The 16757-nt window shown below is 45.5% G+C and overlaps 5 protein-coding genes across 5 annotated transcripts; 3 read left to right on the top strand and 2 right to left on the bottom strand.

Annotated features, from left to right (window-relative positions):
* Positions 1-853: 853 nt before the first annotated feature.
* GL218_01736 (putative acyl-CoA synthetase YngI) lies at positions 854-2645 on the top strand (the record flags this gene model as incomplete). Its single annotated transcript, XM_033578216.1, has 2 exons — positions 854-1250; positions 1306-2645. 2 exons carry the CDS (start codon positions 854-856, stop codon positions 2643-2645), a joined length of 1737 nt encoding a protein of 578 aa, XP_033439438.1.
* Positions 2646-4322: 1677 nt separating this feature from the next.
* GL218_01735 (putative beta-galactosidase A) lies at positions 4323-7630 on the top strand (the record flags this gene model as incomplete). Its single annotated transcript, XM_033578215.1, has 5 exons — positions 4323-5198; positions 5292-5345; positions 5449-5508; positions 5573-6281; positions 6333-7630. The coding sequence occupies 5 exons, from the start codon at positions 4323-4325 to the stop codon at positions 7628-7630; spliced, it is 2997 nt and encodes a 998-aa protein (XP_033439435.1).
* Positions 7631-8877: 1247 nt separating this feature from the next.
* Positions 8878-9967, bottom strand: GL218_01734 (putative oxidoreductase YusZ; the record flags this gene model as incomplete). The annotated part of the gene is made up of 3 exons (XM_033578214.1): positions 8878-9381; positions 9544-9604; positions 9672-9967. The coding sequence occupies 3 exons, from the start codon at positions 9965-9967 to the stop codon at positions 8878-8880; spliced, it is 861 nt and encodes a 286-aa protein (XP_033438073.1).
* Positions 9968-11602: 1635 nt separating this feature from the next.
* GL218_01733 (Norsolorinic acid reductase A) lies at positions 11603-12853 on the top strand (the record flags this gene model as incomplete). Its single annotated transcript, XM_033578213.1, has 3 exons — positions 11603-11741; positions 11802-12106; positions 12167-12853. The coding sequence occupies 3 exons, from the start codon at positions 11603-11605 to the stop codon at positions 12851-12853; spliced, it is 1131 nt and encodes a 376-aa protein (XP_033439441.1).
* Positions 12854-13614: 761 nt separating this feature from the next.
* Positions 13615-14220, bottom strand: GL218_01732 (uncharacterized protein; the record flags this gene model as incomplete). The annotated part of the gene is made up of 2 exons (XM_033578212.1): positions 13615-14034; positions 14104-14220. 2 exons carry the CDS (start codon positions 14218-14220, stop codon positions 13615-13617), a joined length of 537 nt encoding a protein of 178 aa, XP_033439442.1.
* Positions 14221-16757: the final 2537 nt, after the last annotated feature.

The following is a 16757-nucleotide window of genomic DNA, read 5'->3' as shown; positions in this document are numbered from 1 at the left end:
TTCCTTGCAAGGCATTTGACGGGTTAGCGTTTCACTACTTGAACGGTAGCTTTTGTGCACTCCGATGTCGCACGACATGCACGATGAAATATGTATGTAACTACGTACAAGACAGGTACAGCTACCTAATTGCCATACTATAGAAAAAAAGAAAAAATTTTGATCTTATCAGATCCGCTGATTAGATGTCTAGTTCCCCGTCCGACCCACCCCGTGGAAGCCGGACCCAAATTACATGTACAGGGATGAGGATGGTTTTTTTTTTTTTCCCTTGGTTCGTCGCGTATGTATTCCAAGGAATTGGGATCTATGGATTCTCATATGGGGTTCTATGTATCGGCGGTCTTGTAACTAGATGTTTTAATAACATGCGCTTTTATTCGGCTTTCTTACGTACAAGTACTACCCTGGAGCCCGGCGCGCTGGATGCGGACTGGTAGAACTTCGAGGGAACGTGGGTGGTTCTTGGGAGCATATGCCAAAATGGGAGAGATACCCGGGCTCTGGGCTATAACTATACTCGGCTAGCTACACTCAGCTATTTAGTACTTGGGATAAGTACTATTTACGAGCTACTAGGAATAATTCGTTTTTTTATGTCAGTATGTCCCATATTCTCGCTGTCGAGCGACTTATCTAACCTGCTTCTACGTCAGTATAATACTCAATACAGTATGTCAAATACATTCAAGGCAAAGTTGTAGTTAGAAAGGTCGCGTATATGCAAAGATTAATCATCGTATGTTTAGTCTAAAGCGTCTTCCATTATAGATAATATCTTGCGTCAACACGCAGAATCGGCACAAAATAGTATCAAGTAATAGGTACTAGGAGAGAGGACTATTTAGCAATCATGGCTACACAATCGAATATTTCAACATCGCCAAATCCTCAGTTTCAGAGGCAACCAATGTCCTATTTAGAGGGTCCGGTAGATCCTCCGTTAGTAGATCTTACTCTCGGCGAACTTTTAGATCTCCAATGTCAGCATCACGGCAGCCGGGAATGCATCGTCACGCCTTGGACAGGTGCTCGGTGGACATACAATGAGCTCAACCAGCAAAGCTCTCAGTTGGCGAGGACGCTGCTTTCCCTTGGGATCAGTGTTGGTGATCGCGTTGGCATTATGGCCGGTAATTGCGAGCAATACGCCGCCGTCTTCTTCGCTGTCGCACGGATCGGAGCTATACTGGTTATATTGAACAACACATACACACCAACAGAAGCGTTACACGCACTCAAGTTCTCAGGTAAGCAGTAATGTGTCCATACCCAAGACGTTACTGTCTTCTAAACAATACTTAGACTCGAAAATATTCTTCACAACGAAGAAAATTGGAAGGCTGCAAAACACAAAATTATTAGCAGAACTAGCCAAGGAGAAGGAGGGCCCCAACGTTGTCATCTTGAGAGGCGAGTCGGGATCTTATCCAACATATGCGGACCTAATTAAGCAAGGAAGATCGGTAAGTGACAGTGATCTTCATCGTCTCGGGAAGAAGGTCCTCGCGCATAATGTGTGTAATCTGCAATTCACCAGCGGCACCACAGGTCTTCCCAAGGCGGCTATGTTGACGCACCACAACATCGTCAACAACGCTCGCTTCATTGGCGACCGTATGCGACTTACCCCAGATGATGTTCTCTGTTGTCCACCACCATTGTTCCACTGCTTCGGTCTCGTGCTCGGTATGATGGCCGTCATTACCCACGGCGCCAAGATCGTGTACCCGGAGGAGACCTTCGATCCAGCCGCTGTCCTCCGCGCCATCTCCGACGAACGGTGCACGGCAGTACATGGCGTCCCCGCCATGTTCGACACCCTCTTCAGCCTTCCCTTCCCTCCTAACTTCGACTGCACCAACCTGCGCACGGGAATCATTGCTGGTGCCCCTGTGCCCCGCTACCTCATGGAGCTGCTCGTGGAGCGTTTTGGCATGACTGAGTTCACTAGCAGTTACGGACTGACAGAGGCCAGCCCGACCTGCTTCAACGCATTCACCGACGACGCTATTGAAAAGCGACTGACTACCGTGGGTACATTGATGCCTCACGCGCGCGCCAAGATCGTCGACCACGATGGTCAAATCCTACCGCTGGGCGCACGCGGTGAGCTGTGCATCGCGGGGTACCAGCTACAAGCCGGATACTGGAACAACTCGGAGAAAACAGCAGAGGTGATGCAACGCGACGCTGAAGGCGTCCTATGGCTACGAACAGGCGACGAAGCCGTATTTGACGAGCAAGGATACTGTTCCATCACCGGACGATTCAAGGACATCATTATTCGCGGCGGCGAAAACATATACCCGCTCGAGATCGAAGAACGGCTACTAGCACATCCGGCCATAACCCGAGCGATAGTCACGGGGCTCAAGGACGCGCACTATGGAGAGGTGGTCGGCGCGTTCTTGCAGCTAGCGGATGAAGCCGTAAAGGAGGGGCAAAAACTTGGTGATCAGGAAGTTCGTGATTGGGTGCAGCAGAAGCTGGGACGTCATAAGGCACCGACACACGTATTCTGGCTAGGCGAGGATGGCGTACCGGCTGATGTGCCGTTGACGGGAAGTGGTAAGGTTAAGAAGTTCGAGATGGCGCGGTTTGGCGAAGAGATATTGAGGAAGAGGCGTCTAGAGAAGTTGTAAATACCTACCAGGTAGATACCTAAGTGGGTTGGCTGAGTATTTCATTTGGCCTAGAGGTAGACTTTAAACTGTTGGAAAGTTATAGATTTATATAAGAGCTTAATAGAGATAGATTAGTAGTTTGAACCTTAGGATAGTGGAAATCTACCTAGGTACCTAATGCACTTATGCATCATACCTTCCTACACGCGATCAAACTCATATAAACGTCTTAGTAATTTCTATCTCTAGAGTCTTAATCTCATTTACTTCCACTACATAACTCCATACCAAGGCATGCCGACACATTTCCCATCATCACACTATACCTCCCATCTCTCCAAATACTTGCAACATCACCTAGGAAGTATAGCGAAAGTGAGATGCTTACCATGTATAAAACGCGCTAATAACTCCCACAGCAAGCAGGTCATCGCTATAAGCCCCTACTCACTACCTATCATGAGGTGGAACCAAATGGCATGAAGACAACTTCGTTGCCCTGCGAGAAACTCTAACATAAATATGGGAGTCCAAGTCTATACATACTGAACATGTATTTTGTTATAGATGTATCATCTAGAATTCTAACGCCATCATCCTAAATCCCGTCAATCTAGTGTATATGGTTGTTGGGCTAGGGTGTCGACACGCTATGGGGTTATTGGACGACTAAACTCGTTAAGTTTGACGCTCGGTTTGTTGTCATCGGTGTGCTATGATCTGTTTGCAACTGAGGAAAGATTCTTAAAGGTTTTAATATGGTATGCTAGTGAAGTATCGAAGTAGACCAAAGGTATTCTAATCATTATTCATTTAGAATATACCAAATCTGCTTCTATTACTAGGTAAAAGTGGGATATAAGAATCTTTACAATACAACATTCTTTTATTATACATTTTGCAACACATAAATTCAATTTTATTCATCCCAGCAAGTTCAGTAAAATTCGTTCGTTTCGTTGTACCTTTCTAGCTACCTCATTTTTCAACCAATCATATCTTTACTTTTACTTCCCCACGAATCTCGTAACCTAGAATTCGTTAACCTTCGCACCCATAACCCACAGATACAATGACACGGGCCATCCGTTATGTAGTACTTGTGGCGCCAATTCAACGAATCCGAGTCTGAGAAACTGAGATCATAGCTGTTGTCGGTACACGATGTGCCGAACCGTCGGGTCGCCTAAACGGATTGCGCAATGGGGGATCCTTGCAATGGAATAATAGTGGCCGTACTGGCGGACCTGTTGGATTTATTCCGTTCGTCATTACGACGTTGGGGTTACTCTCTCATTGTGGAGAGATGTTACCTTTACACCGTACGAGCCTCCTCACCGATGGGCCTTCTTCTTACGAGTTTGCTCTTGTATGCTGTGCCGCTCAGCTCTCTTTAGCCCGTGCCCGTGAGCAAACTTACTTGTTTCCTCGCTCGTCCACCCGCAATGTGCGCTGATCTTACCCCACATACATACCCCAACATGGCCTACATCATAAGGTCCAGGGGTTTCTTTGTGTATAGGTAACGGACGAGGTCAGCCTAGGCGCATCGTCCTCAATGTAACTTAAACTGCATAAATACCTAGACTACCTAGGTAGTTAGTTCGATTCTTTTAATATTTAAAAGAAATATCCCATGTCCTTCCTCCCACTTGCCAACTTTCCTTTGGGACTACGCGAGGTACTGGACTGGCAATGAGATCGTCACTGTTTCTAGTCGCGGCGCAAGCTCTGCTGAGCTATGCTCTCAGCAGCGGCGGACGTCCTGATACGCTAATACGGGATTTTTCTGAGAAACGACAAGCCGCGCAAGATATCGTCACCTGGGATAAGCACTCGCTCTTTGTCCATGGCGAAAGAGTGTTGATCTTTAGTGGGGAGTTCCATCCGTTCAGACTCCCAGTGCCATCTCTGTGGATCGATGTCCTACAGAAAGTTAAAGCGCTTGGTTTTAATTGCATCTCGTTCTACATCGACTGGGCTCTCTTGGAAGGGAAGCCCGGGGATTTCTCTGCAGAGGGTGTCTTTGACTTGCAGCCGTTCTTTGATGCTGCTCAAAAGGTCGGGATTTATCTCATCGCTAGGCCTGGCCCTTACATCAATGCCGAGGTTAGTGGCGGTGGGTTCCCAGGATGGATCCAACGGGTTCATGGTCTTTTGAGGAGTGCCGCACCAGATTTCCTTAATGCGACGGATAATTATATGTCAAACATCGGCAAAATAATTGCAGATGCTCAAATTACAAATGGCGGCCCGGTAATTCTATTCCAACCTGAGAATGAGTATTCGGGAGCTGGCGCTTATACCCCTTTCCCGGACGGGTCATACATGGAATACGTTCTTCAACAGGCCCGGGATGCTGGGATAGTTGTTCCTTTCATCAGTAACGATGCGAGCCCCCTCGGCCACAACGCCCCAGGAACCGGCGAAGGTGAAGTTGATATCTATGGGCACGATGGTTATCCATTGGGATTTGATTGCGCACATCCCACGGTTTGGCCTAAAGGAAATTTACCCACGAATTATCGAAGCGACCATCTCGAGCAGAGTCCAACGACGCCTTACTCCATAGTATGTATAACAAATAACTTGCTATTATACTAGGTCCCCTTTCTCAAACTATCATGTGTATTCTTTGGTTCAAATTTGCTAATACCAGTGAAGGTTGAATTTCAAGCCGGCTCATTTGATCCTTGGGGAGGTTGGGGGTTTGAACAGGTAAGTTCCCGCACATCATCACTAGCAAACGCGCTTATTTCTTCTCGGAGTATAAGACTTCGTTAAATTCCTATTTTCAAACACGCGGCTAACAGTTATAAAGTGCAGTTCGCTTGTGAATCACGAGTTTCAACGAGTCTTCTACAAGAATAACTATGCTGCGGTAAGCACAGAAAACCTCGAGACATATAGTCATGTTAAGCGTATAACGTTGCTAACGCGTACAGGGTGTGACGATAAACAATCTCTACATGATCTTCGGCGGGACTAACTGGGGTAACCTCGGACATCCTGGCGGATACACTTCGTACGATTACGGAAGTGTCATCAAGGAGGATCGAACTGTTACACGGGAGAAGTACTCGGAACTAAAGTTACAGGCGACGTTCCTACAGTCTAGCCCCGGTTACCTTACTGCAACCCCGGGTAGCAGTTCGAATAACGTCTACAGTGATAACCCTGACATCACCATTACACCGATACTAGCAAACAGCACAGATGATGCTTCGTTCTTCGTAGTAAGGCATACCAACTACTCGAGTTTTGAGTCGACACAATACAAGGTCAAACTACCGACGTCCCAAGGGACACTTACCATTCCTCAGACAAACCAGTCTCTCAGCCTCAATGGCCGAGACTCAAAGATAATAGTTACCGACTACGATGTTCAAGGCACTCGACTACTTTACTCCACTGCCGATGTTTTTACACATCTGAAGCAAGGAGACCAGACGATTCTTATTCTTTATGCTGGATCTAATGAGCACAATGAATTCGCAATTGAAGCGCCATCAAACAGTCAAGTTAAGAAGATCGATGGTGACCAATCATACAGCGTAACAAGAAGCAACTCTAGCTTTTTGACCGTAGATTGGGCGACCCCTGATGAGCGATCTATCCTTCATATCGGTGATAGCCTCTTGGTTTATCTACTCAGTTAGTTTACCCCGTCGCAACTATTTTCCATTGCTAACTAGCTATCCTTAGATCGCAACGCAGCATATAACTATTGGCTTACTGATATCGAGGGCACAGACGATAAAGTGCTCATCAACGGGCCATACCTCGTGCGTTCCGCTTCCCTAGAGAACAATGAGCTACACATCAAAGCCGACTTCAACACGTCCACGGCGGTTGAAATTGTAGGAACCTCAGGGGCGAAGCTTTTCGTCAATGACGTAGAAACTTCGATCGAGTCGTCAGATTTTTCGGCGACTGCCAATGTTTCCGTAAACAGCCCTTCGTTTAGCATCCCGAATCTGGCAGATCTCGAGTGGAAGTACATCGACTCGCTCCCAGAGATCCAGGAGGGATACGACGATTCGCTATGGACGAAGGCAGACCATAAATTTACCGACAACACTTACCAACCCCTCTTCACCCCCGTTTCAACCTACTCTTCCGATTATGGATTCCATACCGGAGTACTCCTGTACCGGGGCCATTTCAACGCCACGGGCAACGAAGGGAATTTCTCCCTATGGACTCAAGGAGGGAGCGGGTTTGCCGTATCAGTATGGCTTGACGACCACCTTCTCTCGTCGTTTGGCGGAAACCCAGGAAACGCAAGCTACCAAGGCAAATACGACGTCACCGGTGCTGGCCTTGAAGCCGGGACGGAGCACGTTTTTACTGTCGTCGTAGAGAATATGGGCCTAAGCGAGAACTGGATCGTTGCCGACGAGATGAAGCAGCCTCGCGGAATCTTAGGGTGGAGGCTGGATACGTCCAAAGCGACTAATACGCCCATCAGCTGGAAACTGACGGGAAATCTTGGTGGTGAAGACTACCTAGACCGTGTGCGCGGCCCATTAAATGAAGGTGGCTTGTTCGTCGAACGCCAAGGATACCACCTCCCAGGCGCGCCGACAGAATCATGGGTCTCCCACTCCCCGCTGGAAGGTATCGGCTTGCCAGGCATTGCCTTCTACGCGACCTCTTTCGACCTTAACTTGCCTTCTGACGAATGGGACATCCCGCTATCATTCTCATTCTCCAACGACACTTCCGCTTCCGGCGTCTACCGGGCTCAACTGTACGTGAACGGTTGGCAATACGGCAAGCTGAGTAGCAACGTCGGTCCCCAGACAGTATTCCCTGTACCGGAAGGAATCCTAAACTATAACGGCACGAACTATGTCGGTATTTCTCTATGGGCTCTCGAACAAGGTGGTGCGAAGATCCCTGGGCTCGAACTCGTGGCTGGAACGCCAGTATGGACAGGAAGGGAGAAGGTCGAGCTCGTGGATAGCCCGGGCTGGGCGGAAAGAGAACGTGCTTACTGATCGGGAAAGATGGTAGAAAGGGGTTGCTAATACAGCAACTTGCAGGTAAATGCCTGAGGTAATTAATAAATCTGAATAATCATGAACTACAAACCTTTATTTTTTTTAAGTACATGATACGAGTATCTAGGCAGTCATATGTGAATGGCAAAGATCTAAGTGCGTGTAACTGTATTGATTAAGGTCTAAGTCCAACTTTCGCTGCATACAGTTGAGAGATCACCTTATATAGACACCTGGCTGATTACCTAGGTATGTAATGCAGTGAGTTGAGTCTATGAGGATAGATCTGCGACAGCTATTAAGTAGCCGAAACCCCAAAACGCTATCGCATAACCAAAACACCAACGATAGTAATGCCCTTGCCCGCCTTCTTCCTCTGTTTCTCCAGTGCTCCCACTTTTCTTAGCCCCGCCTTGTCCAGTTGTTCTTGGGCCGACGTCAGAGTTTTAGATATGACCTCGTCGGTTAAATCCATGTTATTGTTGGTAATTTTCATGAGTCTCTCCAACTGATATATGAATTGAGGAGTTTGACAATGTGATCCACGTATTCCTTCTTTCCCACCCCAGCGCTTATCGATTGGAAGACTCTGGAAATAAGTGAAGTTTCCCAGATCGTGACTTTGGACCTTCCGCTTCGACCCCCCACCCCCCCACCCCCCCTCGGCAAGGGGTTTCGTCCCTTCAGGACCTTCTTCTCAGGGGGACGGGCGTCATCCAATGCCGGAGGCTCTTAATGCGTCAGGCTGTGCCTTGCAATATTTGCTGTCTTCTGACTAGTGGCAGCAATCAGCGGGGAAATAATATAATGGAATGGAGCAAGAAGCGTGAAAATACCTTTGTTGTTCCGCGAGGGACTCTAAGCTGGCCATGGGACCCTATGGCTATGCATACTGAAGATATCATTTGGAATAGATGTCTCATCTAGAATCCTGACAGGATGGAAAGTTAATGAGAAGAGGAAGAAAAAGTCAAGTTGAGACGTGCTGAACTAAAACAAACAAGCCACGCAGATAGAGTTTAGAACCAACTTCATAGTTATGGAAAGATCTAACTTGAATTTTGTCAGCAGGTACTTATAGAGTTAGGAACCACCTAGAAGATTTAGTTAATGCGGCAAGTGCTGCTAACATATTTAAAATGAAACTGGAAAGAAACAATGTCGAGATAGATTCTACGGAAGTAGCTTCGATGACTTAGGTACCTTAGGTAGGTACATCCAAGTTTCGTACACTTTTCCAACCCTTAGAAATCCGTAGTTTCGGCTATTGCCCTAGATGCATCCACGTCGCTCTTTAACTTTGCAATTTTGGCGTCTACTCGGGACAAACAGTCCTTCCCTAACGGCAACCTTAGGATCTTTCCCTTCAGCGCACCTGCTTCTCCTTCACCCGTTACTACCTCAAAGACACGGTCGGCCAGCTTATCTGGGTCTCCCCTCTGAGTTCCCGCCATATCGTTGAAAATCTGCATAGTTTTTCCAACAGGCGTATCTTTTTCATGCTCGGGAAGGCCTTTTTCGTTCGCGACTAATGCCTGTAGGAAGTTTGTCCGGAATGCGCCAGGTTCTACTATTAGCACATTGATACCCCACTCTGCTACTTCGCACGCTAGAGACTCGCTAAGCCCTTCGAGAGCGAACTTGCTACCGGCATATAGTGAACATGTTGGAAGACCATCTAGGCCAGCTATGCTGCTGATATTGACGATAGTCCCGGATTTACGGTCTCTCATCCCGGGAAGAACGGCCTTTACACGGAATTAGTGATTGTTCACCTGTGCTTACCCCCCCTTTTTGCATGAATGTGGGTCTAAGTCTAGGAACGATTGTAACATCATCAATCCAAGACTAAGCCGACTATAGAATGATAACGTCGTATAGACTCTGAGGGTAAATCAAGTAATACTGACCTGAATAGCATAGATTGGACCGAAGAAGTTGGTTTGTATCTGGGTATTGACTTCTTTCTCGCTGAGAATGACAAGTAAGCACAATGCGTAGCATAATCAAGACTATTTATTAATGGCAGAATACATACGTAAATTCCGAAAGTGGCCCAAGGAGCGAGTAACCGGCATTATTTATTAGAATGTCGATTTTGCCGTAAATCTTCTCAGCTGCCTTCACTTTCTCGTGGATACTGGCTTGAGACTCCGTCATGTCTATTTGCACTACCTTCCCTCCCTTACTCTCGATGGCCTCGACGGCTTGAGCAGCCCGTGTTGGGTTGCGCATCGCACCGATGACCTTATGGCCAGCCTTCAGGGCACGAAGGCTGAACGAGAGGCCTAGGCCATTCGAGGCACCTGTGATAAGCCAAACTGGGGATGTCATTTTTGGAAAATAGAGAATAGGGGAACAGATTTTCAAGACTAAATTAACTAGTTGAACTTGAATGTGGCTTTTATAGATGTATTCTCCTGTAATACGGATATACAGTACGCCAATCACCTAAGTCCGATATATAGTGCCTGTGACTCAATGGGATGCATGTCATCTATCTAGCAATATGGGGTTCCGTATGTATCGTTAGTGTTGTTATAAGCATATGAAACCGATGTAACGACATATGGTTGATCAATCCAAGTGTTGGAACTGTGCCACCACTCAAGACTCCATAGCGCGAGCAACCTACCTATCCAGGTACCTAAATCATGCCAGTGATAATATTATTTTCTAATAGATAAGGACGGCTGGTAAGGAAACCATAGTGGTTTCCACTAAACTTCCCTTTTTTTTTGAGAGAGAGATACGGGCTCATAATCAGAGCGAGATATAAGTTATTAACATTGTTATTAACATTATTATTATAAGCACGACTATGAATATATCCAGGTCCCTATATAAGATTGTATTATTAATATCATTATCCTTAAACCCCTTTATTCTAGTTACCTTAGTGATCCTAGAGCGAAACTTCTGGTAACTATATTTGTAAAAGAAGACATGAGATAGGGTTTAAACGGCTCTGCCATCTATTAATAATACTACAAGCTTTAAGAGTCCTCAGCGCAATGGGAGATTGTTATTGCTAATTAATCATTCTACTTCCTTCTTTTTTTCATGTTAATCTATCACCGACGTTATTGTCGGTGTTAGGTATAAGGAGGACATTCGAGGCCAACCAACAACTTCTAGCTTACTCCATTTAATATGTGGATACCTAGGTAGGTATGCACCCTAGTATAATATTCAAAGAAATATACCTTGCATGTAGGTATCTATTAAAACCGATGCTATGGATACCCTCGTGGCGGTTGGGTAAAATACCGAAATTTAGATATGCACCCTGCAGTCAGATCTTGCGATGCACGGCTATTTAAATCTTATGCACTCCACTCCAACTCCGGGGACTGGCATAAATCCGAGCCTCATGCATCAAAAAATCGGATAGAATACTGTCCGGTAGATATTTATAATCCTGGTATTTCCGGAGTATGAAAAAGTATAGGTTAAATCCGTGGTGTTAATGATTGCCGGCATGCGACTCATATGGGAGGGGTACCTATCTTTAGAAGAATTAGGTACCTTGTAACAAAGAAATGTTGGCATTAATCATCGTCTGATAGGGTGTATGTAGTTTTTGACCGGACTTAACACTAGAGGGTCTAGTACTAAGTATAATTCAAGGTCAGCGAATAAAGTCTTATCAAATAGTCATCACAGAAATATCATACGTAGATAGGTAGACCTAATCGTAAGGTCGACTACCTGTGCCTTTACGCCCAGATCCGGACCTCGTATATTCTACACCGACCCCTCGACTTACGTGACATTGACGCACATCACCGAAAATATCGGCTTTTGGATTAATAATGTTCATTTTGATTATACTTATAAGGAAACAACATCTCCTAACTGTTCCTACGTAGATGATTAACATCCATAATTAAATTACTCCAAGCCCAGATCCCCCCTATCAATACCCGTACAACCATCGCTCATCGTTAAAAATCATAGAAAATGTCTATGAACGTAGCATTACCACCAGCACCTGAACCCCAATCCCCTCTAGCTCGCTACCGCTTGCTTTCCCCTACGGCATCGATCCGTGTCAGCCCGCTATGTCTAGGTGCTATGAACTTCGGGGATGCTTGGAAAGATTTCAGTAAGTTATGGCACTCTTATGAATCACGGGGGTGATATTTATTAACATCGTAATTCTTAGTGGGTGAATGTGACGAGAAAACCACCGAAGAAATCCTCGATTATTTCTATAATCAGGGGGGTAACTTCATCGATACGGCAAATAACTACCAGTTTGAGGAGTCGGAGAAACGCATTGGGGCATGGATGAAGAAACGCGGTAACCGGGACCAAATGGTCATCGCAACCAAATTTTCGATTAACTTCCAGGCCGGGCCGCGTAGTAAGGGGGGGATTATGATTAATTTTACTGGCAATGGTTCCAAGAGCCTCCACGTCTCGGTGAATGCTAGCTTGGAAAAACTACAGACCAGCTACATTGATTTGGTAAGTTTGTCACTACTTGTCTTGACTTTCTACTCTGTATAATTAACGTGGCATTTTTAGCTTTACGTACATTGGTGGGACTTTTCTACCAGCATCCCCGAGGTGATGCAATCGCTCAACCATCTCGTCGCAGCCGGCAAAGTGCTTCACCTGGGTATAAGTGACACGCCTGCTTGGGTTGTCAGCAAAGCCAATGAGTATGCCCGTCAAAACGGCCTCCGGCAGTTCAGCGTGTACCAGGGTAGATGGAGCGCGTCACAGCGGGATTTTGAACGCGAGATTATCCCCATGTGCCGTGCCGAGGGTATGGCTCTTGCTCCCTGGGGAGCTCTAGGGGGCGGGAAGTTCAAGTCCGAAGAGCAGCGCAAAAGTGACCCCGGGCGCAAAATCCAAGCTACCGAGGCTGATATTAAAGTCAGCCAGGTGCTTGAAGCAGTTGCCAAGCGAAAGAACACTCTCATCACAAGTATTGCTCAGGCCTATGTTTCCAGCAAGGCGCCCTACGTATTTCCCATCGTTGGTGGCCGTAATATCAACCACCTGAAGGGAAACATCGAGGCCCTGAATATCAAACTGTCTACGGAGGACATTAAGGAGATTGAGGCCGCGATTCCTTTTGATGTGGGATTCCCTAACAACTTCCTCTACGGAGCCGAAATGCCTGAAACTCCTGGCCAGCTATGGATCCTGGGTGTGGGTGGTACTATGGATTACGTGCCGGAGCCGAAGCCTCTTGGAAGAGAGTAAACATTCGTTGCTCTTCTACTAGTACTATATCCTTATTTCGTATGGATCTAGAAGTAGGATTATGTGCTGGGTAATAAAACTAAGGAGTCATCGTATTGGTCGATAGTTATACAAATTTAGTTTTCACCTACCTACCATAGTAGGGCTATATTGGTTCGTGGAACGATTACAACCTCCCTATAATTATGCCATGCATAGTAAGCGTTGAAATCAGACCTAATCACTCCAATATCGTGAAATGATTCCAAAATAAGGAACGATCTCGTAAAATGTAACGATTCCGCCATTCACGTGTAAAAGTAGGTCTAAGGTTAAAAAAAAACGCCCCATTAATATCTAGATTTAGCCAATCAGAGGCCTTAAATAGGTGGAGCGTTCCACCCCGGCCAACCGTTCCGACATTTTGGAATCATTCCACGAACCTACATTTTGCCGCTATGGCAAGTAACCTTATTACCGATATAAATCACAAGCAAACTCATTATTACTACCCATCCTCGTCGTGAATACTACCTATTCTCGTCGTGAATCATTCTTTATTCATTGCTCATTATTCTATTATTTACTTTCGACGACTAATGTTCCTTTTCAACCATTATTCCCGAGAATTGTGCTTTAGCTATATGTGTACTAACTTCCCTACGTAACGAGCGTTGATGGTCCTCTGTCCAAATGGGAGTGTGCCCCTATTACTAACCTAGCGGAGTAGCAGTAATAGCGAGTATCTTTCACCACTCTATAATGCTCCGCGACGAAGGACTTCAAGACAACTTCCCACGCTTTTCTCCGCCCCCCTGTTTCTTCTGCCATTCTTTGTAAGCATCAAGACCAATCTGACAGTCCATGAGCTCGCCGACTTCTGCTAGAGACATCATCGTATTTCCCTCTTCGGGGTCTGGCAGGTCTAAGCGTTCGCGGAACAACCTAAAATAGACCTCGTGGTTCCTGTCTTGGTCACGGATCCAATTCGCGAGTCTATACGTGAATGGGGGTGTGCGGGTATACCACAGGATCTGCTCTGCCAAGCGGTACACCAGGTCTCGCTGGTCTTCTCTCTGGGGATCAATGTACTTGCATAGCAATGCCTGCTCCTCGCCACTGAGGTAGTTTACGCCATTGTCTAGATACAGCTCAATCAATCGGCGGATAGGGTCGGGGCCGTCCTGGGAGGTTGTCTGCTGCTGCTCAAGTTAATACTGTAGTTCAGTTTGACGTTGGAGTTAGTGAAAAGGGGTGGGTGCGTTATATACCTGTGTAGCATTTACGGCTTTGGTGTATTCTGCTTTTAGATAAGATATTGTATCTGCATATTCTTTTAAATGTGTTGACCGTATGGTTCCATCGGGTGATGTTTGATGCTCGGACATGTTTTTCAAAGGCGTACGAGATTGCTCTGGGGCTTGGAACAGATTCAGGCTCGCATAAGCCCTACGTCGATCGATTCTCCAAGGAGGCGTTTTCCCCGTAAGACGTGGACGTGGACGTGGCGAGCGATAAGACGGCGAGCGTGTAGAAGGAATCATCCTCGAGTCGCGCTTTCTCTGATATCGTCGCTGGGCAACAGCGCCATTTGTAGGCGACTGAAGATGAGGCGACGGGGTTATGTTGCCCCAGGCAGCGACCCCGCCTAACGGAAGTACCGATGGCGAAGGCAGACCTTGAAGTGGTGAGAAGCTAAGAGGTGTCTGGTTCGAAAGGCTCGGGGATGGAGACAGCTGATAAGTTTCTAGAGTAGGAAACGGCACAGGGACCAAGTATCGCGCGAGGTTCTGAGAGTTGGGACGTATTGCTGATCTTGGAGGTGTTAAGTATTGAGGCTGGGATGCCGACGAAGGCCTCTGAGGAAGATATGAACGAATTGGAGAGCTGAAGTTAGGCACCGGCGGTTTGGGTGGGAGGGATAAGTCTAGGGCAGGCATCATAAATGTATGAAGCTGTGATAATGATAATAAATCAAAAGAAATTATATCGCATGAGGTTGTAGATTGAATAGTTTACAGAGGATGTTCTGGTGCGCAGGCTTTGCATGAAATATGGAATAAATTATGGTGCCGCTATCACCAAGATTGTCGTCGCAGGCTATCGGTCGAATCCGACTTAGTAATCAGTCGTATACCGCACACATAGCGGTATCATGATAAGAACATCGATTTTGGTATGATATAAATAGCCCAAAATATAGTTAGATTTCATCCATCTTAGAATATTACAACTTGATTGAATTTAGTATTGATATGAGGTAGCTTTGCAATACCGATCATTCTAAATTACCTTGGCACTTAAGCTGATATCCTTGGAAGCTTTGATCATTAATTTTACTAGGGCAAGCTTTCCCTTCCATTTGTCAACATGAATGATGTTGTATTTTCCTCTGAACTCTAGATAGCTTACTCCCTTAGATATCCATCGATGTTGGTAGGTACAACTAACGTGAGGCAGACCTAAAAGGCGTGGAAACAACTTCATTGTTCTGTTAGTAACCTTAAACTTAAGTTATGAAAGTTAATAGCTACCTCCTATGCATACTGAAAGTATCCTTTATCCTAGACGTCTTATCTAGAATATTAATAACTGAGCAGAGTTTTAGGAGTAAGTGACATGCGTCAGGGTATTGCAGCTATAAGGAAGGTGAAATTTGTGTAGTGAAGGGGAGGCATTTTATGATAATAAACATCACGATTAACACCAAAGAGTTTGACCTTTAGGACATAGCTTACGGAGAGAACTCCCCCCTGACGTCGTTAGCTATTTTCGTCCAGCTTTAGTTACGATTGTCCCAACACCTATAGTATATTTATGTGACAATTAGACCGTTCCTCACAGACTGCGACTATTCATGCGGAGATGAGGCCCTCAAAGCCCTTCAATACTCCTCATACTTTATTCAAGAAGAATATCCATTTAAGTTGCAAATTACTGGATCAGTACATAGGGACCGTATATTGGTTATACTGGACGTCATTATCATCCTACTACGAACAATATATTGGTTCCTAGCAGAATTATGCTTATATGTAATTTATCTAACTACTTGTCAATAATGGAAGTCCCATCAACTCATGTTAGGTAGTATCCTTGTCTTCGATCGCTGTCGCTATCGAGAAAGTTAATAGAATAAAACCAGAATAGTAAGATATTTATGTATATTTTTACCTCAGAGTATAGATGTTAAACCTCGTTGGTGTGTTTGCTAGCAGTATGTTTTATATAGACTTAGGTTGGTTTAAAGAATCAACTACATAATTCTACGATAACAAACCTTAACAACTAAAGAATTCATATGCTAGGTTATTAGGTTTTAGGGCTTGGTAAAAGATAATATAACTTTTTCATCATTATTTTTTGGAATTTATATAGGTGTTTGGCTTATATGCATACATCCATGGAAACCGTTTTTTTTTTGGTTATGGTTAAGATAATTCAAACGGAGGCATAAGAGAGGCTGTCGATTATAAGAAATTAAGAATAGATGCATTAGACGCAATAATAATTCTAATGCGATGGATCATTAACATGTGAGTCGGTATTGTTAAGCAAACAGGAAGACTGAAATCGTGCTAAGGTAAAGACTTCCTATATTGATTACATGAGTATACCACTGGAGGGCACCCCAGAGGGCTGCCACAATAGCCCGAGTTTACAGAGGTTATATAGTTAAATATATTGAATATTTTAAAAGAGGACTCGGCACCCAAGAGAAGGGCTCGGCACCCTAACCTCAATACCCTTACCCTCGATACCCTCACCCACCCAAAAGGAGGGCTCGGCACCCTGACCTTGATACCCTCACTCTCAATACCCTCACTCTCAATACCCTCACTCTCAATACCCTCACTCTCAATACCCTCACTCACCCAAAAGGAGGACTCGACACTCAAAAGAAGGGCTCGGCACCCTGACCTTG

This window comes from Daldinia childiae, assembly GCF_008694065.1.
Source record: "Daldinia childiae strain JS-1345 chromosome Unknown Scaffold2, whole genome shotgun sequence".
In the NCBI taxonomy this organism is placed as follows: domain Eukaryota; kingdom Fungi; phylum Ascomycota; class Sordariomycetes; order Xylariales; family Hypoxylaceae; genus Daldinia; species Daldinia childiae.
Note: the sequence above shows the minus strand (reverse complement) of the source record. Positions and strands in the feature narration are given on the sequence as shown.